The following is a 22,637-nucleotide window of genomic DNA, read 5'->3' on the forward strand; positions in this document are numbered from 1 at the left end:
GAAGTCAAGTCAATAAAACTGCTCAGCTTAGTCATTCAGAAAGGAAGTGGCGCATCTGCTCTTAGGCCCTGACCATACTATTCCCACCATAAATGTGTTTTCTTTCCTAAACAGGGGAGAAGCATATTAAGACTCACAAAAGGGAACTTGTGCTTTTAAGAATTATGGAGTTTGTGGAGCTTCCACATAGGTTTTTTCTCCACCTTTCTATATTCAGGTAATAATAGGCAGACTAGCCCCATACCTTGTCTATACAACTTGACAGTCACTGAGCCGTTTTAGTCTACCTGTCATGTATGGTGAGCAAATAGGAACTCAGTAAGCCTCTCGGTTTTATGACTACCCTGAGACTGCAAAAATGATGCTTGCCAGACCACAATACAGTGAACTATGTTCAACTATGTTCCAGTCACAGATAGACAGAAGAAATAGGCATTTTATGAACCTAGTGAACAACAACTCTACGTATTTGATTCCTGTTTGGTATAGACACAGCAACCAGTTTCGGATTACTCAAAGCAGCACCTAGACACCAGAATTACAAGCAAGTATCAGAAGCTACCTGAGAAAGTATCACCAATACCATTCTGAAAATAAATGCAGTTCAAATATTTGTAACTCAACTTTATTCAAAGATCTAACCATATACATAGTTGTTTTAAATTTTATACACACACACACACACACACACACACACATATATATATATAGCATATTTTATATGCTCAAACAGCTTCTTCATCATATGTCATGCATATGTGAGATGCAAAAGACACAATTCATACCCTGCATTACCTTTACTAGATAAAAGTTAAAAATTCTAACAAAAATAGAATGTTTCAACCTGCGCAATTAGTGCTGTAGAAAAAAGAGAGAGTGCATGATACAATTGAATTCACAATGCCTTGCATTCCACAGAGGAGCGGCCTTACTTGTTTTCATTGCTGGCATCATAACGAGGCATGGGGTCAATATCATTACCATTGACATCAAAACTGGCATCTGGGTCCTGTAGTCAACAGAGAAGGGAAATGGAAAGAGAGATGGAAAAAGAATGAACTGCAGATCCTCATTAATTAGCCATTGACTCATCTGGCTCATACATTCCTCAGCAGGTTTCTACAGGAGTGTAATTAGGTTAACTAACATTCCTGTGGTTTTGTGGTTGCTGCATGGTTTAGGAAAGTAATACATGTTCGAAACCTGCAGGATTTATATATTATTTAAATTACTTCTGGAAAATTGAAGTTGCGTTAAATATTTTTTTTATAATTTATGAAAACTACTGTTTTAATCTAAGTAGTACTTAGTTGTGTAGTTTTAGTTATTTACTATATTTCAAATTTCTTTTCTTTATCAAAACCCTCTTTATCACAGTAATAAATAGTTTGTTCACAAACTTGAATTACATTATTCTTGTTTAAAGGGCAAGCAATTTAAATAATTCTAAGAGAACATTATTTGCCTGAAGGAAACATTGCCATGCGTCAATAAAGAATTTAAACATACAACTTGAAAAATAAAGCCGTCTGGGGAAAGTGTATCTTTATTAACAGTAGCTACTAGATTACATATTTTTTTGTATCTTCAGGGAGCATATGCAACTTTTAATGGATGTGAAATGTGGTTTTGTCTTCTCCACATTTGCCTGTAGAAAACAATGTAAACATCTGTGTATCTTTGCAACTCTTGTTATTTGATGTGGTAGAATGATGAGGCAGATTAATCTTTTTTTCACCTTCGTTCAAAACTAATTAGTCTATTGGCTTCAAGTGATTCTGTAGAACATTGCCAAAATATATTCATTCACATATGTAATACAATTAAACATTAATGTCATTTTCTCTTATGTGAATTTTTTAGCTTAGGTAATAGGTAGCAAACGACGTGGAGAATTAAGTTGATCTGTTAAATTCATGAAGGACTTGAATGGGGTGGAGTTAGTAATCCCTGATTAATTTATGCTCAGTGAGAATCTAGAAATGTGTTAACTATTGAGATTCTAACCATGTCCTAATAATATATTCTAGCAGCAAGCTAAGGATAGTGCCGAACAGGAAGTGTAGCAGAAAATACCACCAGATACTTTTGAATACTGGAGTTTAGAGATATTATTGGTGCTTTGTTGGTATGGTAGCTGGACTCGCAGCAATCAAAACAGGGATCATGGCCCTGAACACAGATTATGTGTGAACTGTGCACCAATTCAGAATCCTGTTCATCAGCAACTCTGTCTGAAACAGGGCTGCCAACATTGGGGTAGTAGGCTGTGGCCTGGCGTAAGAGCCCTCTGGCTTAGAGGGCATGGATTGTGTGTGACTGATGCAGTGATTCAGAATATTGCTCACCTGAAAAGTACACCAAATATGGCCACATAGCAAAAGACCAAGACGAGATTAATTATTGAAACAACACAGCAAATCCATTACATTTGAGCTTGTTTGTGTAGGGCAAGACCAGATTCGGTTTCCTGATAGGTAAAATTTCAGCAGTTAGTGGTGCCCATGTCTCAGATACATGGCTTGCAAAATGAAAATTGTAAGTTTCATTCTACTGAGTCTCCTGTACACCTTTCCAGAGGATACTGTAATTAAGAAGTATACAAATTGTTGAAATAAACAAATAAGCATAAAAGAATAAAACAGCTATCCAAAGCACTGTGGAGACTCACATAATTCTGCATCAAGTCTGGGTGGTTTCTTTCAATGCCATCATCCAAGATGGTGATCACAATATTCTTTCCAGTGTAGCCTCTCCTCCAAGCACCTACAATATTCATATCTGACTGACAGAGGTTTATATTATCGCTGCAGTGCTATAGGAAGAAAAACAAACAACAAGCAAAAAAAAGCAGGAAATTAGTTGCCAGTGCAATGCAAGGAAATATTAGCCTATTCATTAGTATAACCAATTTAATTATCCACAAATGAGCATATTGATTTAAACTGGAGAGGCAGAAAATCAATGCCCTAATTAACAAACAGCAAGATAATTTGAAAGGGACGCTAAATGAAATGAAAATAGAGCTAGTTATTTCTTTTGAGATTGCTCATCATATCAGGGTATAGTTATTAGACCACTTAATTGTTATTATGGGCCTTTGGAAACCCCACAGCTCTTTTCTAAGCATTCCATAGTACAGTACACTTGATTGCTGGGGGGCGAAAGTGGATTTGAATTTTCCAACACAACTGCATGTGGATAAAAGTAGACAAAACGCCTGCACAGAATAGCCATGGAAACACAAAAAATGCTTAGGGTGGGTGGGCAGGTTGGGGTGGGTGGGAAGGAAGGGAGAGGCTGTCTTATGTACTGTATAATCCCTGAAATAGCTGTCTGGAAACTTATCCAGATTCCTTTATATCTACAAAAAAAGAGTTCCTGGCATGTTTAGTGCAGCACCAGCAGGAGGGGAACAGCAGCTAAGAACCTGTAGCCAAAACAATTCCCCCCAAATAATTGCCACTTTAGGTGCTTATTGAAGAGCAGCTATGGCAGAGCTTTTGTACACCAGTTTATGTTAAATGAAAAATGAACTGTTCTCTCTCATATTTTCTTTGTTTTGTATGGAGGAGGTGAGTTTATAAAGAAATGAGGCTGACATTTGGGAACCACAGAGAGTGTGAATCCTTTTAATGAGTATCCTATTCAGGCCTTCCTCAGGAGTGGTGCTTTGCTCCAGCTCCCCTGGGCTCCATGAGAACAAGCAGAAAAGGGGGGAATAAATTCTTAGAACAAGTATCATAGCAACACATATTAGCCACAAGAGTTCTCAAAAGTTCATTCACTCCCCGCCTCCGCCCAAATCAGTTCCCTTGTATTCTATTAGTGCTTTGGAATTTGTAAAGGTGGCAAGTAGGTTGTTTTTTTTTTAAAGTGCCATGTATTGGCCTTATTTCTATATTGCTTATTTCTATATTGTGTCCTAAATCTTTTCATCATTACCAATTTCACTATTTCATCTTTCGCCTCCCATTCTAATAATAATTTATACATTTTGAATTCAATTTCTCTCTTCCTTCAAGCATTTTTTTTCCAAAATCAGAACTCATAATAAAACCTTTTAATAGATCCTTTTTAAAATACTCATTGGTGTGATAATATTGAAACCAATCTGATATCCATTCTCAGATTTCTTCAAACTTTTTCAATTTACATACATTTCCAGAAAAATATATCTCTATATTTACCCCACTTCTCCATCATATTTATTTTCTTTTGAGTACTGACTGGCTTCTATAGGTGATAACCATAAAGGTGTTTTCTTTTCCAATAAGCTTAGTATCTAGTCTATATTCCATATATACTCCTTCTTCTGCAATGATTTTAAAATTCTTTGTGTATTTTTACCTTATCATACCACAAATAAGCATGCTACCCATAATGTTTCCCATAACATTCCAGGTCTAACAATCCTGTGTTCTTTAATTCCTTTAACCAGATCATACAAGCTGCTTCATAGTACAGTGATACCTCAGGTTAAGTACTTAATTCGTTCCGGAGGTCCGTTCTTAACCTGAAACTGTTCTTAACCTGAAGCTTCAGGTTACAGACTCCGCTAACCCAGAAATAGTGCTTCAGGTTAAGAACTTTGCTTCAGGATGAGAACAGAAATCGTACTCCGGCAGCGCGGCAGCAGCAGGAGGCCCCATTAGCTAAAGTGGTGCTTCAGGTTAAGAACAGTAGTTTTAAGTCTGGCAATGAGAATCCACCTCTTTTTTTTACAACTGTTAAAATTTTAAATTTAATCCTTGGTCTTTTGATAACTCTTTTTGCTAATAGTTTCCTTTCTTTCTCTTTTTTTGTGTACAACCATTTTGTCTCAATGTATTTTTAAAACCCCGCTTTTTCTCATTTTTTACTTACTATAGAAATCCCAATGCAATATGCTGAAGAGCAAATTTTATAATGTTTCTGATTTGTAAACAAACAAGGCTGGGCTACTTAAATGACAGTCTGTCCAAGGCATTGCACAGTTTATAGCATAAAGATTTCAATTCTATTTCAAGATTCATTTTCAAGGTATTTTGACCCTGTGAGTCATAGTTTCTCGTAAACATAGCTGGTTATTCGCCCCTCCCCCCCCAAACTGCCATGCACTCAAAATATACTTTTTATTATTTATTTTTAACCTATCCTCACTAAAATTAATCCCATGGCATAAAATATAATACATAATCAAAAAAAAAAAAACTTTAAAAAAAATCAAACTACTACAGTAATAAATTAAGATTATATCACAGCACCATGAGATCAACAAAACATCTCCAGTCAACTAACCAGTTAGTTTGGCAAATAAAAAGATGCCTAAAACTCATCAGGGTTGGTGTCTATGGAAACTGTGAGGGTTGCTGCATATGTGGGGCTACCTTTGAAGGGGACTTGGAAGGTGACTAATCCAGAATGCAGCAGCTAGACTGGTGGCTGGGAGTGGCCGCCGGGACCATATAACACCGGTCCTGAAAGATCTACATTGGCTCCCAGTATGTTTCCTGAGCAAAATTCAGTGTTGCTGCTGACCTTTACAGCCCTACACGGCTTTGGCCCAGTATACCTGAAGGAACGTCTCCACCCCTATTGCTCAGCCCGGACACTGAGGTCCAGCACCGAGGGCCTTCTCTTGGTGGTTCCCTCACTGCAAGAAGCCAAGTTACAGGGAACTAGGAAGAGGGCCTTCTTGGTAGTGGCACCCACCCTGTAGAACGCCCTCTCATCAGATGTCAAGGAAATAAACAAGTATCTGACTTTTAGAAGACATCTGAAGGCAGCCCTGTTTAGGGAAATTTTTAAAGATCAATGTTCTTATTATGTTATTAGATATGTTGTAAGCCGCCCAGAGTGGCTGGGGAAACCCAGCCAGATGGGCAAGGTATAAATAAAATAATAATAATAATAATAATAATAATAATAATAGGCTTTATGTTAACCCAAGAAACCTATCTGACCTTTGTATCTATTGCTACCAAAACTAAAGAAAAGAATGCACTGACCAATGTCCAACCCACTCATAGGTTTTTCATCTCTTATCTTACAATAAAATAAACGGCGAGTCCCGTTTATTCTTCTTCATCCAAAATATCCAATTGATCTGGCAGCTTTCTTCCATTTCTATTAACGCTAAGAAATTAGCCCATAGGCAGCTCACTGAGGGAAATGACTCATAAGTTCAGTTATTTGGCTCAGACAAGCCATGTACCTTGGGCTGTAGAAAAGGGTGTGAGATTATAAACCCTATTCCTTTGAAAAGGTTTGGAAACCTGCCACAAGACAGCTTCTTTCTCCTTTAGTGATGTCAGCAGACTGTCCTTGCCTGAACTTTCTCTTCTCCAACAAGAGCAAAATCTTTACCATCACTGATATGCCTTCCTTATATCTTCTTGTTCTTTGGCGATCACTCGTAGCCGAGTAAGATTGTCTTCCATAAACATGGTTTTAACAATGAGTTCGTAAGTGACTATGGAGGCCAATTCTGGATCCACACGTCCTTCCACAGTGGGGACATTGGTTTCTGGGCGGGAGTTGATAACGGTGTGGATTTGCCAAGCATGCCGTCCTCTTAGCACGTTTCTCCCTTGCATCCTGAGTTCAAGTGTCTTCAAAGCCCATGACACCTTTGATAAAGGCTGTTCTCGCACTGGAGCACTCGCAGGCCAGTGTTTCCCAGTTGTCAGTGTTTATACTACATTTTTAAAGATTTGCCTCTTTAAACCTCTTTTGTCGACCACCAGCATTACGCTTTCCATTTTTAAGTTTGGAATAGAGTAGTTGCTTTGGAAGAGGATCATCAGGCATCCACACAACATGACCAGTCCAACGAAGTTGAGGCTACGAGTGATTGCCAAAGATCACATGCAATGACATATATATGCTGTATATAAATGGCAGGGTGCTCTCAGCCTCTTTAAATTGTCTTGTGGGAAAGGTTGTATGAATCTGGGCAGCACATTTTTCTTAGAAAAAAGTTGCCAGAACTGCCACCCCTCCCCCGGCGCCTGCCTGCCTACCTCTCCCGCTGCCCGCATCCTTACCCCCGACCTCCATGTGCCCTGCGAGCCCTTCTGCGGTGATCAGTTTCAGATCATGGTGGTGGGCTTCTCGATGGGAGCAAGAGGCAGGCAGGAGGAATGGGCAGATGCCATCAGGTCAGACTCAGCCAGTCACTGATGGGGGCGGAAAAAGAAAGGGAGCAGGGGGGACAGAGAAGAAATAACCATGCAGGAGGGGAGGACAAAGACAACAGGGAGCAGCGGTTTGAGCAAGGGAGAGAACACGAGGAGGGAGAGGGGACTGGAGAGTGCAGGATTAGGAGGAGGGAGCAAGAGAGTAAGATGGGGGAGAGAAAAGAGGAGGGAGGGACAATACACACCTGGGGGGGAGGAGGTAGCGCAGGAGCAAAGCAGAACGAGGCACCCAGATATCCCTCCGTGAGAGAAAGGAGAAGGCAGGGAGGGAGAAGGTAGAACTGTGTGTACCCACACATGCAGCGCTGCCGCTGCTGCCTGAGCCCAAACCGAAGGCACGTTCCCGGTCAAAGGTGATGCACACACAGCTGGGCTGTCACATGGCCTCCCTGAGGAGGAGGAGGAGGAGCTGGAGGACCAGGAATGGCCGTAGATTAACAAGGAAGAGTATAACTGAATTGGAAAAACCTATAGGTCTGGGAAACAGCTGATCTTTGCCTCAACAATAGCTCAAACTTTTGGAAATACTGTCCACAATTTGTGTCAGTATGGCTTAGACACTCTCTGATGATGGTATGGTGTATGACAGGTAACCATAATCAGTGCTGGACTTGGGGCTCTCAAATTCCAGCAGCGCCCTGTCTGATGCTAAAATTCAGCACACAGCCCCACCTCTTGCACTCCATTCCACAGCGCTGTTTTGGCGTCCCCTGCAGAGCAGCACCCAGTGCAACTGCCTTTGCCATTAGGCATGCATGACCGAATCTGAACTATCAGGTAAATTTAAAAAACACCATGAGCAAAATCTTTAAATTAACAAGATTATGTGATTTATTAAAACAAACAAACCAAACTACCATATACTACCATTGTCTAGTGAAATATTTAAAAAATAAACACTGAAATATATATCTCAAACTTTCCCAAGGTCAAAACTGTTGCAGTTCATGTGGTATACATGGAATTAATGTAACCTTTAATTATTACTTACTGATTATTAAGGCAAATGAGTTGAACATGCTTTATATGCCAACTGAGGTATACAAATAATAATATAACAATTCAGCTGAACAGTGAAGCAAGGAATCAATATTAAAGAGTTGTTCATTTTAACTTACAAAGTTTCTGTCGGCCACAGAGCAATGAAAACAAGCTACAGAAAACCAGAGAATGTAATTTATCTCTACTGATGTAAATTAAGGGGCTTGTGAATCTTGTGGCACTAAAAATGCTAGGCCTGATCTAGGTTCTTTTGCCCATGGAACTTAGTGTGTAGTGGGGATCCTCACAAAATGCATGATTATAATTCCCCTTCCATGTTAGGCATGCTGCTGCGTTGCTGTATGCTGCATGTAGACACCTTGCCGTTATTTTATTTATTTAGTGTGCCCTTTGTCTTTTGATCTCAGAACAGATTACAAATCAATTCAAAAACAAACAACCTAAAAGAGCTGATAATACCTACCTAGAAACAACTGAATATAACTAATAAAAACATTGAAGCAAAAGGCAAACAATGAGGTCTTAATCTGGTACTGAAATGTCAGCAAAGTTTGCACCAGGCACAGCATTCTATAACTAGAGCACCACAGACAAGACCCTCTCTCATATCATCTCCTGACGTGGCACCATGGGAAGAGTCTTTCTCTCAGATCAAAGAGACGTGGCAGGTAATACAGGCAGATGCACTCCCTTTGATATTTGGGTCCCAAGTCACTTAGGTCTTTATGGGTCAACATCAGCATCTTAAATTCCAGCAAGAAGTGTTCAGTCGTACCTTGGATCCCAAACGTCCTGGAACTCCCAACGTTTTGGCTGCCGAACGCCGCAAACCAGGAAGTGAGTGTTCCAGTTTTCGAATGTTCTTTTGGAACCTGACTGTCCGACGGGGCTTCCACAGCTTCTGATTGGCTGCAGGAGTTTCCTGCACCCAATCAGAAGCCGTGATTTGGTTTTTGAATGCTTTGGAAGTCGTACAGACTTCCAGAACGGATTCCATTCGACTTCCAAGGTACGACTGTATATGTATCCAAAGAACCTCTTTCAGGATTGGTGTCATATGGCAGTACTCTGACAACTGTATTCCGTACCAATTATAACTTCCAGGTGATTTAAGGACAAAGCTCCATGTAGAACACATTGCAATACTACAAACACAACATCACTAGAGTATGGCCAACTGTGGTCAGTAATCTCTATTCGGGAAGAGCTGAAGTTTGAAAAAGGCACTCCAAGACATGAAGGCCATCTGTATCTCTAGTGACCATTCTGGATCAAAGAGTACCTCCAGACAATGCACCTGCTCTTTCAGGGGAAGAACAACCCTACTGAGAACACATGCTCTACCTGATTTCATCAAGCAGAAAGAGGTAGCTTTCTCAAGCACCTCAGCTATTCCCCTGAGCTCTTTAGCTGTTCCAGTCTTCTGGCAACAACATCCCAACAGAGGCAATTGTTTGTTGCTGGCTTAGGCTGGAAGCTGTCTCATCTGGGAAAAAACTTCTCAATATCCTAAATCATTGTTCTCTGGAACATAGAACCGACCAGAGCGGAGGCAAGCCTGGACTTAAAGCTTTTTATTTTATTGAAATTTTTAATTAAATGTTGTAATAATCATAGCAAAAATAAGTTTTGAGTCTGAAATTATTACAAGCAAGGATCACCAGCATCCAAAAAACCGTAACAATGCATTCACAGCTTGTAATACCTTGCACTGCATAAGTATAAGCACTCCAGAATGAGTGTTGAGAAAATGAGGGCTGTAAATCTCTCATGTGACAATTTTCCTATGCGAAAAAAGGGCCTCAGATCTCATCTGACTTATCCTGCTGGATTTCACCTTGGGCTAAACTGCACTGATGTTATTTTCTCAGTTAGTGCTATGTGCCATATTTCATAGGTTGTCATATCGTCTACTGAGTGAAAAGCCTTTCTTGGATTTTCAAAAGTGCACAATCTCCAGTCAAGCAGCAATCAATAACTATTATAATCTCTCCATGGACCACATACTGTGTATGATTGTATCATATAAATGTTTAGAGCACACCTTTCACTAGTAATTTCTTGTAAATTTTAGAACTCCCAGTGTGTCTGCATTTGACTTTTAACTTTGCTATCCCCATAAGCAAATAATCTTTATCTGCCTCTCTGTGCCTCCAAAAATGTTATGTTTCTCTTAAATATACTTCCCTAATAACTGATTTCATGGCCTCCCATATCCCAAATCCCATACAAGGTTAACATCCAGAGTACTATTCAAATAAAGGCATTCCTTTAACTTGGTTGACAATTTTTCTTGCTTTGACAATACTGAAGCATCCAATTGCCAAACTGGATTGTAAGACAATATGTTTCCCCACTTGACCTCGACAGTAATGGCTGCATGATCCAAAATGAGCACTGTACTTATATATGTATTTTGTATCTCAGTGAGTTAGAGATGAGGATGTAATTAATTGACAAATACATATTGTATCCCATGGAATAGAACCTAGTTTTATCAGTTGGGTGAAATTCCCTCCACAAATTGTACCTTGTGCAAAACCATGCAGCTTCTCGTGTACTTTGAAATAATTATTTGTTTGGGCCACATACTGTGGCTCAGGTAAGCAGGCCATCACCCACGCGGCCCCGAAGAAATATGCTGCCACTGGAAACAGTGATATGTCTCTAGAATAAGACTGGTTAAAAAAATACTCTCTTATTTTTAAAACTGGCTGAATACAAAAAGTTTGTTTGATTGTGTTAGTGAAATATGGAGTAAAGTAGCTGTGTGTATAAAGAATATTATGTCACTTTGTCATGTTCTGTTTGAATAGTTAAACCTCACAGAAATGCTGCCTATAATAAATGATACGTCATTTGAACGATGATGAACAAAATGGTATTGTCATTCTAGAAAAAGGATACATGCAATTTATGGGAATGAAATAATTAAGAGCCTCACATAAATTATGTCTGTATTTATCAACAATTTCTGTTTATTAGGACTTTGGAGCCATTAAGGTGTATTGGTTAAATACTCATGTACCACTCTGCTGCAGCAGCAATGAGTATATAATGAGCTGCTGTACTTTGAAATACTTATGATATTCATACTAACAACTCTAAGATGTGGTTACTGAGAATGCATACTGATCAGGAGCTAAACATCAATAAAGTCAGCAAATAAGTCTATGAGCTCAGTTTATTACACACTCTGCCATCATGATTTGCAATGCCTCAAGCAAGCATGAAAAAGGAATATACTGGCCAAGGGTCAAAGAACTGTAAAACTAGTTCTATGAGCCAATGGGAGCTTTAGAGTTATTTTTCTCAAACAGTAGCTCCCCAACAACACTCCACAGCAAACAGAGGAGAGTTTCAGAAGCAACTTGTGACACCTCTCTTCTGAAAGCCTAAACAGCTCTTTGAATCTGGACCAGTATTTTTCATTTAAAAGCCATACACAGTGCCAGTAGAATTCACAGGCATATCAACAGTGTAAACTGATGCTACGATAAGCTAAAGATCCATCACCCTTGACATTTCTTTCTCCCTTGCAGAGTTTAAGATGCTTGTGGCATTTTATTCAGCAGGTTCAGAAGCCAGTAAATAGAACTTTTGGCAGCTCCCTCCAGGAATTCAGTTCACATACATTTTTTAAAAAACAGCAAGAAGAATTCTTTTAAGAAACGTGTCCATTCATACTCTTGAAACACATGTGAAAAAACTGAAAATGTTCATCATAAAACAAATTGAGCTTGGGAGACCTCTCGTAAGCTGCTTTTTCTAAGTGAACCAATAGCTGGGACTATAAAGTTTTATTTCAGCCAGAGCTAGGGCTCACCAAAGTTCACCAAGAACATGCTTTAATCTACAATGCCAGGACACAAGAGCTGGTGTGTGTAAACCTGTTATGTTGCTACACACACTTTGCACAAATTAACCTGACTCATACATCATGCTAAGTCAGGGGCTGCCAAACGTTTGTGGGCAGTGGGTTGGATTATTTTCTCTGAAAGTAAAATCAACAGTCATAAGTGAAGTGTCCAACAATTACTGAAACCCCACACTATGTCAGGGACTGGGCAGAGGAGGAATGGTGGAGACTGCCTCCCAGCCTGACCCTTCCAGAGAAGAAGACGACAGTTCAGAATTAGAGGTTTGAGGGAGATCACAGCTCAGAGGCAGATGAGGGGGAAAGCTGGGAAATAATGGGAGAGGAGGAGGAGGAGGAAGAGGAAGCACCAGGAGGGCAACAGAGGGTCTTTAGAAAGCATTCCAGACCCCATTCCCAGAACCTGGCGAGCCTTGAAAGTACAATGGTACCTCTAGATGCGAACGGGATCCGTTCCAGAGTCCCGTTTGCATCTAGAAGCAAACGTAACCAGCATCGGCACGTCTGCGCACGCCGCTTTTTGCCGCTTCTGCCTATGTGCGTGACGTCATTTTGAGCACCTGCGCATGTGCAAGCGGTGAAACCCGGAAGTAACATGCTCCGTTACTTCCAGGTTGCCATGGAGCGCAACTCGAACGCGCTCATCCTGAAGCACATTCAACCCGAGGTATGACTGTAGTAGAGCAGAGAGCTGAGAAGCAAAGGGCCCTCAGCGCCACCCGTAGGGGAGATGATGCCAATGATGAATGAGGAAGTGGGAGAAAAGGGGAGTGGAGAGTCACTCGGGACAATGCCATTATTCCAAGAGGCTGTGTTCCAAGCCTCTCTCTGTAAATATTGAATAAAAAGCGGATGGCAAGGACTTTTCCTTGTCTTATCCGCTCCTGGGGATTGTTTCCTCCAGTGTCTGACACACTATAAACCAATAAAAAAATTAAAGTGAAACCATACTGGAACGTGTCCAGAGGAGGGCAACCAAAATGGTCAAAGGCCTGGAAACGATGCCTTATGAGGAACGGCTAAGGGAGCTGGGCATGTTTAGCCTGGAGAAGAGGAGGTTAAGGGGTGATATGATAGCCATGTTCAAATATATAAAAGGATGTCACATGGAGGAGGGAGAAAGGTTGTTTTCTGCTGCTCCAGAGAAGCGGACACGGAGCAATGGATCCAAACTACAAGAAAGATGATTCCACCTAAACATTAGGAAGAACTTCCTGACAGTAAGAGCTGTTCGACAGTGGAATTTGCTGCCAAGGAGTGTGGTGGAGTCTCCTTCTTTGGAGGTCTTTAAGCAGAGGCTTGACAACCATATGTCAGGAGTGCTCTGATGGTGTTTCCTGCTTGGCAGGGGGTTGGACTCGATGGCCCTTGTGGTCTCTTCCAACTCTATGATTCTATGATTCTATCTCATTCTCAGCAAGGAGAAAAATATCACCTGATAGGTACTAAGCTTAATGTTACCGCTTGGACCACCATTTAAGTAATTTCCCCCACTTTTTTAAATGTATATTTTGTTGCAGGTTTCAACAGATTTTCTCTTTAAAACCCACACAGAAACAGGACAGCACAGACTTAGTCCCGTCCAAAGCTTATTTTCAGCTTGAACTCAGTTCCAGCACCTCTCAGGTGGGCACCATTGCTATTATAAAAGAACAAAAGTGAGTTCGTGGTGAGCATTGGTCTTTTCTAGAAAAATAGCACTGGTTTTGTCCCCATGTAAAACTGGAACAAATTAATACTATAATGGGCTCATTCATCCCTAGTCAAGATTAAATGTCGTATTTCTACATTTTTGTGTGAAAAATGCTAGTTTAATGAATATTGGTTCTAGGGACACTTTACTAGAAAATTATTTACTGCTGCTCATTAAGAAGTACAGATGTATACACATCATTCCCATTATTTAAAGATAAATGTGTGGCCTCAATTTAAAATGGTGTTTGAGATGAAGAAAGTTGATGTAAATACTCTGATCTGCCATTTAATCTTTTGTTTGTTTAGTTCTTCTCTTAGGTAGACTTATCAAAGCATGGCTTAGAGAGTCTTCATAAGATCTATCTGGTCTTTCCATCCCATCGCACCCACACATCTGAATGTCAGATTTGTGCACACCAGAACCTGTACTTGAATCTAATTTAGGCTTGAGCGCCAGCTCCCACCCCACTTCACTGCATAAAGATGATGCTGCAAAGGTAAAGATAAAGGGACCCCTGACCATTAGGTCCAGTCGTGGCCGACTCTGGGGTTGCGGCGCTCATCTCGCTTTATTGGCTGAGGGAGCCGGCGTACAGCTTCCGGGTCATGTGGCCAGCATGACTAAACCGCTTCTGGCGAACCAGAGCAACGCACGGAAACGCCGCTTACCTTCCAGCCGGAGCGATACCTATTTATCTACTTGTACTTTGGCGTGCTTTCAAACTGCTAGGTTGGCAGGAGCAGGGACCGAGCAACGGGAGCTCACCCCATCACGGGTATCCTAACCGCCAACCTTCTGATAGGCAAGTCCCAGGCTCTGTGGTTTAACCCACAGCGCCACCCGCGTCCCTAAAGATGAGGCTACGTATGCCCAAACTCCAAAGTACTATGTACATTTGAATGCAGCATCTCCAGAGTCTTACACTCCAAACTCTGCTTTCCCTATAGCAATTCTACTCAGAATCAGTTCTAAAGATGAAATTCTTTTCAGATGTGACCCTAAATTAATTTAGACTAATAGTATTTATTCCAAGTAACTATGTTTATGAGTAGCATATAAGACAGCAGCATGCAAAGCATGCTGAGTTATGTCCCTTAGATAGTAGGAGTCAACAGAATTATAATAAAGATCATTTGAGAAATATGAATGAAAGGTCTTTGATGAAGAAGTTGGAACAATAAACTTAGGTCAGCTCTTTTCATTGCTAGGCTATTTGTTAATCAAGATCTGAACAATTGCATAGTGGTATATTACTATTTTAAACATAATGCTGTTATAGCCACCAATGCAAACACTAGTTACTAATAAAACTTTCTAACACTAGTTACTAATAAGAACTTCCTGACAGTAAGAGCTGTTCGACAGTGGAATTTGCTGCCAAGGAGTGTGGTGGAGTCTCCTTCTTTGGAGGTCTTTAAGCAGAGGCTTGACAACCATATGTCAGGAGTGCTCTGATGGTGTTTCCTGCTTGGCAGGGGGTTGGACTCGATGGCCCTTGTGGTCTCTTCCAGCTCTATGATTCTATGATTCTAAGTTGTTTGTTTCTGCACCATTTGCTCAAAAAAATGGAAAATAATTTCATCTGCAAGGATATTTACATTCATAAAACAACAGCACAATATCTGGAAGGATTCTTTTTAAACTTATCACCTGAAGCTACTTGTTGAAATATCAGACCAACTGTTTTACCAGCAAAGTGCCTCCTCAATCCAGTCACAATGAGTTCCTTGAAATAAAAACATGTTGGATGGGGAGGGCTGTGCATTGCCCCCTGCACCTCCATCTTGCCATGTTAAACAGCAAGGTCTGAATGTTTGCTTGAGAAGCTTACAAGTCACCCTGCATGACCAGCATTCCTGATCACAGGGAGCCTTGAAAGCAAGCCAACTGATTTAATAGGTCTAAGGTGAAAGGGGCAGGGTTGGCACGCACAGCCCCCGGAATCTCCAACACACTTTAACTTTAATAATGCCTGAATAGGGCTTGGGAGCCTTGAGAATAAGTATAACAAAAGACAGCAGAGAATTTTATATGAAAAAAATATTATAAACAAATAAAACAGCAAATTAAAAATTTGGAAAAATTAGGAAGGTTATAGCAACAGTAAAACCAGCTTTGATAAGGCTCATTCAGAAGTGTTACCTTAAGAATCCTTAATAAAACTACACTGTTCTTTGTGTCCTCCTTAAAGTGAGCATTGATGGAGAAAGATAATATATCCTTTGGGAGGCCAGCATTCCATGTCTTGGTATCAAATTCCACCTTTGTACTTACCCACCAAACTTCTGATTGGGTGGGGACAGAGAAAACAGCCTTAAAAGCAGAATCATCTTCTTGGGCAAGTTTATAACCAAGGGGGTGATTCCTGAAATACTATGACCTTTAGGATTTTAAGAGTAAAAACCAGAACCCTGAAATGAGCACAGAAATTTTAGAACAAGATGGGGAAAAAGTTAAATTACAGAGTTATGAGAAATTAAAGTCCAAAGTGCGAGATTGGTTGCACTACCTTCAGATAAACGAGACATTTAAACAGGACAGGAAAATAGGTTTCCAGATGGAGAGGTCAAAATTAGAAACAGAACTGTTAGAACCCAATACTAAGAATCTGTCGAGAATATATAATCTGCTGTTGAAATGGAACACACAGGATGAAACGGTGAAATCAGCTATGATAAAATGGGCACAAGATATTGGTCATAACATTATGTTTGCTGACTGGGAACAGTTGTGGACCACCGGTACTAAATTTACGGCATGTAATGCCTTAAGAGAAAACATTATGAAAATGATGTATAGGTGGTACATGACCCCAGTCAAGCTTGCAAAAATTTATCATCTGCCCAATAACAAATGTTGGAAATGTAATGAGACTGAAGGTACTTTTTATCACCTTTGGTGGACCTGCCCGAGGATAAAAGCTTTTTGGGAAATGATCTATAATGAAATTAAGAAGGTTCTTAAATGGACCTTCCCTAAAAAACCTGAGGCTTTTCTCCTGGGCATCGTCGGCCAATTGGTGAGAAGGAAGGATAGGACGTTTTTTATGTATGCGACCACAGCAGCAAGGATTCTTCTAGCAAAGTATTGGAAGACACAACAACTACCCACACTGGAAGAATGGCAGACGAAGGTGATCGACTACATGGGACTGGCGGAGTTGACTGGCAGAATCCGGGACCAGGGGAAAGAGACAGTGGAAGAAGATTGGAAGAAATTCAAAGTTTATCTTAGAACTCGTTGTAAAATTCAGGAATGTTAAAATGTCAAGGGGTTGGGAAACAGAGAATTGCAGCTGTAATTAATAATATTAGAAGAACTTAAAAGAAATTGAATTGAATAATTAGTTGACTGAGGAGTTGCTGAAGAAATATAAAACAAGGATGCAGAAAAGGGGAGGTATGGGGAAGTCCGGAAAGTAAGGTTTATGAAAAAATGGTTATGAAATTATACATGTTTATATGTTTGTATGTCGGTGTATTGTGTATTGTTTGTTTTTTTATTTTGTGTTTGGAAAATTAATAAAAATTTATTTAAAAAAAAAAAAAATGAAATGAGCACAGAAAACCCTAACAACTAGTCATATGTTATGTGACCTGCTGACTCCAGACCAAACCCTTGTGGGCTGCTTTTTGCACCTACAGAAATTTTCAGACTTTGTTTGCTCCATATAAACTGCATTGCAGTAATCCAATTTCGGGAGAAAGGAAGAAGCTTGCACTAATCATAGAATCATAGAGTTGGAAGAGACCACAAGGGCCATCGAGTCCAACCCCCTGCCAAGCAGGAAACACCATCAGAGCACTCCTGACATATGGTTGTCAAGCCTCTGCTTAAAGACCTCCAAAGAAGGAGACTCCACCACACTCCTTGGCAGCAAATTCCACTGTCGAACAGCTCTTACTGTCAGGAAGTTCTTCCTAATGTTTAGGTGGAATCTTCTTTCTTGTAGTTTGGATCCAGTGCTAATGTTGGTCAGAAAACCACAAAAGTACCATATCATCACTCTGGGATCTATGCTTCTTCTCAAGAAATTATAGCTTTAATTAAAGATAAATGCAACATCCTTCAAGAAAAGAATTTCTCTCTGCTAACACAGGTTCCCTTCTCCCTCTACCATGATAAAACCTAATGTATTAGAATTCTAAACACAGATCCTGAATTGGTAACAGCTCATATGATCAAGTTTCATAACCTTTATTGCTTCACATAAAACAAAGTTATGGCATTCTATTTTGTTTACTATGAAATACGTTAGTCAAGAAATAGCCTATATGAACTTACCATGTACCACATACTTTGCCATTTGGGATCATTAAAATACACGGGTTGGATGCCACCAGGTTTGTAATCCCTCTTTGTCCTTATTTTTACAACCTGCTGTTCTATCCATTCCACCTGTCAATAAGGAAAACATGTGGTAAATACCAAAACAACACCATGGTTATCCTAAATAAATATATAAAATCTGCAGTTGTTTGTTCCAAAAAAAGGAGCTGAATACATTTCTTGGTGCAAAATTCAGGTTAATGTACTACTTTTCTTAAAAGTAAGTGTGTGGGGGAGAGAGAGCACAGTGTCTTATACAGTCTTAAAACAGGCTTTCAAGCTATACAGTTGTTAAGAACGCAGGGTGGTTTTCTGTTATTATATGCACAAGATCATGACAGAGAATGAATGAATTCAGTCTACTCGCAACTTACGTACTGAATTTGCTTATCTCCCAATCAATCAATCAATCAATCAATCAAAGGGGGCAGGCTTCCAGTGGGGGTGGGGAACCATAGACAATCTCATCCACCATTACACTCACCTCGGAAGAGCATTCAGAGGTGCAGAGAGTGAGTGTTTTGACTATATGCGGTTTTGGTTTTACATGCTATCCCCAGAATGTAAATCCTATTTAAGTTGAGAGTCAACTACATAGCAAACAATACATAAATGTCTGTTTAAAAATAATGATTTTGTGAAATATTCTATGTATTTATTGTATCCCAATTATACATAGCCTACTCAGATCTGCAAGTCCATTCTGTGCATTCAGAATCTTCAATAAGTTTCTGACAATAAGTAACTTAGTTTGAAAACATGACCTGGAACCTTGATCATCTTCTGTTTGGCATCCCTTTTAAGTTACCTGTTGTAATTTAACCTGCTGCTCATTGTTCAGCTCTTTACTTTCCTGGAAAATGTTTTGTTTTTAAAATGCTTCTGAACATTCAGCTGTGCATGAAGTTTGATAAACAATCACTTCTGAAGTGAATTGCTACCTATTTTTTGTTCTCTTTCTTTAGAATGGAATATTACCATAGCCACAATGAAACCTTTTGGTATATGTTACAAGATTAGATATTGATGAGAGCAGAGAAAACAGAACATATAATCAAAATAACAATAGTCTCTCATTTTAAAAAAGAAATATAATCACCACCCACATACAGCACATCAAAACCACTATAGATTATTTTCTATAAAGTGTAGCACAGAACAGTTGCTAACCTGTTCTTTTCACATTATGTCTAAGAAATGCTTCTCTGAATCACATTACAATACAAATGTTTCATGGTGGGGTTTTTTAAACTTCTGTCAAAGGAAGTTCTGAGGCTTATGGAGTAGCTGACATACGGTATATTTACAGGAAATTTACTGCACTTTATTCTGCAAACCTATCGACCTTTCCTGTAAATATCCCAGTTTGGATTTCCAGGGTTTTGCAAACCTTGTGCAGGGTGACTTTTTAAGGTCAGCAATTGAAGCTGCAAGCAGAGTTCATCCAGGGTTGAGAAAACCAACACACAGCAGCAAAGGACAAATGCACATTTGATTTTTCCAGTGTTTCCTACAAAATAATAAACACTGCTGATTCCTTATGTGTCCTGTGTAATCTGAACATGAGTGGCCTTCTTTCAAGTATGTCAACTGCCTGCAGCATCACTTAGAACACAGAGGCCACCGTGCACGACGGGAAGTGGCTCCTACATGCACACGTCCCTTCAGCTCCCATAAATTCTCCCTCATGCCATAGAGATTAGAGTAGACTGACGATTGCAAGAATTGAATTAGGAAAGGCTCTGTTGCGTTGAGCTTTTTGGTGTTAGCTTCTGTGTTATACCCATCTCTGCTATTTCTACTTTTTTTTAAAAAAAAAAAACCAGTTTGAACAAGTCCTCAGTATTCCTCCATCCCTGCTTTACTCAACTGTGTGCCATTTTTTAAAAAACTTTTTTTTTTCATCTGTGTCCCTCCACCCTTTCTTTTCTCAAACTTCTACCATTGTTTGAGTAGAGGGAGAAGTGAGAAACTCTTCCATTCCTTAGCCTTCTTATGTGAGAGAGATAAAGAGCCCTCAAATATTCTATAGCACCTTCCCACAATCCTGAATTTCACTCCTGGCACCATGCGTTATCTTCAGCATGAAGTTCCAAATTCAGTGCAGTAATTTAGAAAAGATATTTTATTAACAAACAAACACCCACATGTGTACAACATCCATCAATTTAAACTAACATTCTCTAACTTAATAAACTAACAGCCTTGCTCTTAAAATCCTATTCATCTTAAAGATACAGTATCATATATTAGCATCAGTTGTGAGTGCAAAGAAGGCTGCAGAACAGGAGAGAGGTGGGAACGGGGTGTGTGGTGGTCTGTGTACAATGAAGAGTTGTGAAAAGTAAGGAGGCGGGGAAAGGAAATAAAGGTGAAAATGGGAGAGCAAAGGGGGTTGCAAAAAGAAAAGGGAATAGCAGGCTTGGGAATGGGTTAAAGATGAAAGCAAGGGGGTGAAAGGATCTGAAGACTAGGAGGGGATGATGGCTTCAAAGTCAGGAGGAAGATGGAAAGAGCGCTTGGTGGGTGTGGGAGATGCGGGAGGTTACAATGGGTGTGGTCTATGTGCAAGGGAGGTTGCACAAAATGAGGGGGTCAGCTATAGACATGGGGCTGAAGGTGAAAACAGGGTCACAAAGCAAGGATGCAGAAAAGAAAAGTGGCTTCAGAAATGTGGTTGGGAAAGTGAAAAGTGAGTTTAGAAGTTGCGTGGGGTGGGGAGGCCTTTTTTGGCAGCCCCTGGTGGACAAGGAAGGGGGGCCTTCAGGCCGTGCTGTCCTGCAGTATCCTTGTGGAGATCCTCCATGGCCGACTCCAAGGAAGGAAGTCTGTGCTGCACTACTTTGATCCCCCAATGGTGGCAGTGGAGGTACGGCTGCTCTGGAGCTGCCTCCCGTGTGCCACTCACAACAGCAGTGGTAGACTGCTGCTCACTTGCTCACCTGGCAGAGTGGAGCTGAGCACCACCTGCCTCATAGATCATAGAATCATAGAGTTGGAAGAGACCACAAGGGCCATTGAGTCCAACCCCCTGGCAAGCAGGAAACACCATCAGAGCACTCCTGACATATGGTTGTCAAGCCTCTGCTTAAAGACCTCCAAAGAAGGAGACTCCACCACACTCCTGGGCAGCAAATTCCACTTTCGAACAGCTCTTACTGTCAGAAAGTTCTTCCTAATGTTTAGGTGGAATCTTCTTTCTTGTAGTTTGGATCCATCGCTCCGTGTCCGCTTCTCTGGAGGAGCAGAAAACAACCTTTCTCCCTCCTCTATGTGACATCCTTTTATATATTTGAACATGGCTATCATATCAGCCCTTAACCTCCTCTTCTCCAGGCTAAACATGCCCAGCTCCCTTAGCCGTTCCTCATAAGGCATCGTTTCCAGGCCTTTGACCATTTTGGTTGCCCTCCTCTAGACACGTTCCAGTTTGTCAGTGTCCTTCTTGAACTGTGGTGCCCAGAACTGGACACAGTACTCCAGGTGAGGTCTGACCAGAGCAGAATACAGTGGCACTATTACTTCCCTTGATCTAGATGCTATACTCCTATTGATGAGGCCCAGAATTGCATTGGCTTTTTTAGCTGCCGCGTCACACTGTTGGCTCATGTCAAGTTTGTGGTCAACCAAGACTCCTAGATCCTTTTCACATGTACTGCTCTCAAGCCAGGTGTCACCCATCTTGTATTTGCCTCAGCAGCCATGTAGTCTGCCCTCCTCCTTCACTGCTGCTGCTACAGTAGTGCCTCCTCCTCCTCCTCCTCTCTTCCCACCCCAACACAGCTAGCCGCCTCTCCCTGCTGAACAAGCCCCTCACTTCGCCCTACGAGCTCTCAGTCCAGTGGCACCTTCTGCCACCAGGCCACTCCCACCTGCTAAGGCCAGGCGGGGGCTCCGGGAGCCACTCTCCTCCCCCCTGTGCACTCTTCTTCGGCTGCATTTATTTACTGGCTTCACAGGAGGCGTGAATCATTTTTGCTAGAAGCCTTCTAAAATAATAATGATGATAATGATATCACTATTACAATTCTTAAAACCCCTCCTTTTTATCCTGACAGGGATTCAATGTCTATGTTGTTAACAAAAGTGCATACATATGTTTGTGTATTATTTTTTAAAATAAATATTTTAAATATAATTAGTTTAATTATATTTTCAATTAAATATATTAATTGTGCGTCTTAAATAATATTAACTATATTGTGAACTCTTTAATTTACAATATGGAAATTTAATTCAGTGCACAGCTCACAGGTTTTGTATCGAAGTACTCTTATGGCCCACTTGGTCTGAGATGTTAGACTGCCCTGCTCTAGGGGGTAAATGTAGGAGGAATAAGGGGGGCATGGGGAGCAAAGTGGGCAATGGTGCAGCCCCTAGTAATAACATATTAGTCAAAAATTTAAAACCTACGTACTGCTCCACAGTACTTAAAGGTAGCCAAAACCAGTCTGCTTTGGCATGTGTTGGCCTGTATGTTATCTTGCCTTATTTTCTACAATTCCTAATATCTGAGCAAAGCTGATAAAATGCTGATAATCAAAATAAATTT

General features: G+C 40.5%; 1 protein-coding gene across 6 annotated transcripts in view; it reads right to left on the reverse strand.

The window, feature by feature from the left end:
- The window catches only part of LOC308458002 (proprotein convertase subtilisin/kexin type 5-like), a 167,837-nt gene that overhangs the window by 102,923 nt on the left and 42,277 nt on the right, over nt 1–22,637 (reverse strand). For all 6 annotated transcript variants that reach the window (XM_080972454.1, XM_080972455.1, XM_080972456.1 and 3 more), the window contains 3 exons: nt 18,041–18,154; nt 2,672–2,815; nt 933–1,009 (listed from right to left, as the gene is read on the reverse strand). In XM_080972454.1, the coding sequence (XP_080828580.1) occupies nt 933–1,009; nt 2,672–2,815; nt 18,041–18,154 (335 nt within the window). The remainder of the gene's footprint in view (nt 1–932; nt 1,010–2,671; nt 2,816–18,040; nt 18,155–22,637) is intronic.

The sequence above is a fragment of the Podarcis pityusensis genome, assembly GCF_964106645.2.
Source record: "Podarcis pityusensis genome assembly, chromosome: 11".
NCBI classification, from domain to species: Eukaryota; Metazoa; Chordata; class Lepidosauria; order Squamata; family Lacertidae; genus Podarcis; species Podarcis pityusensis.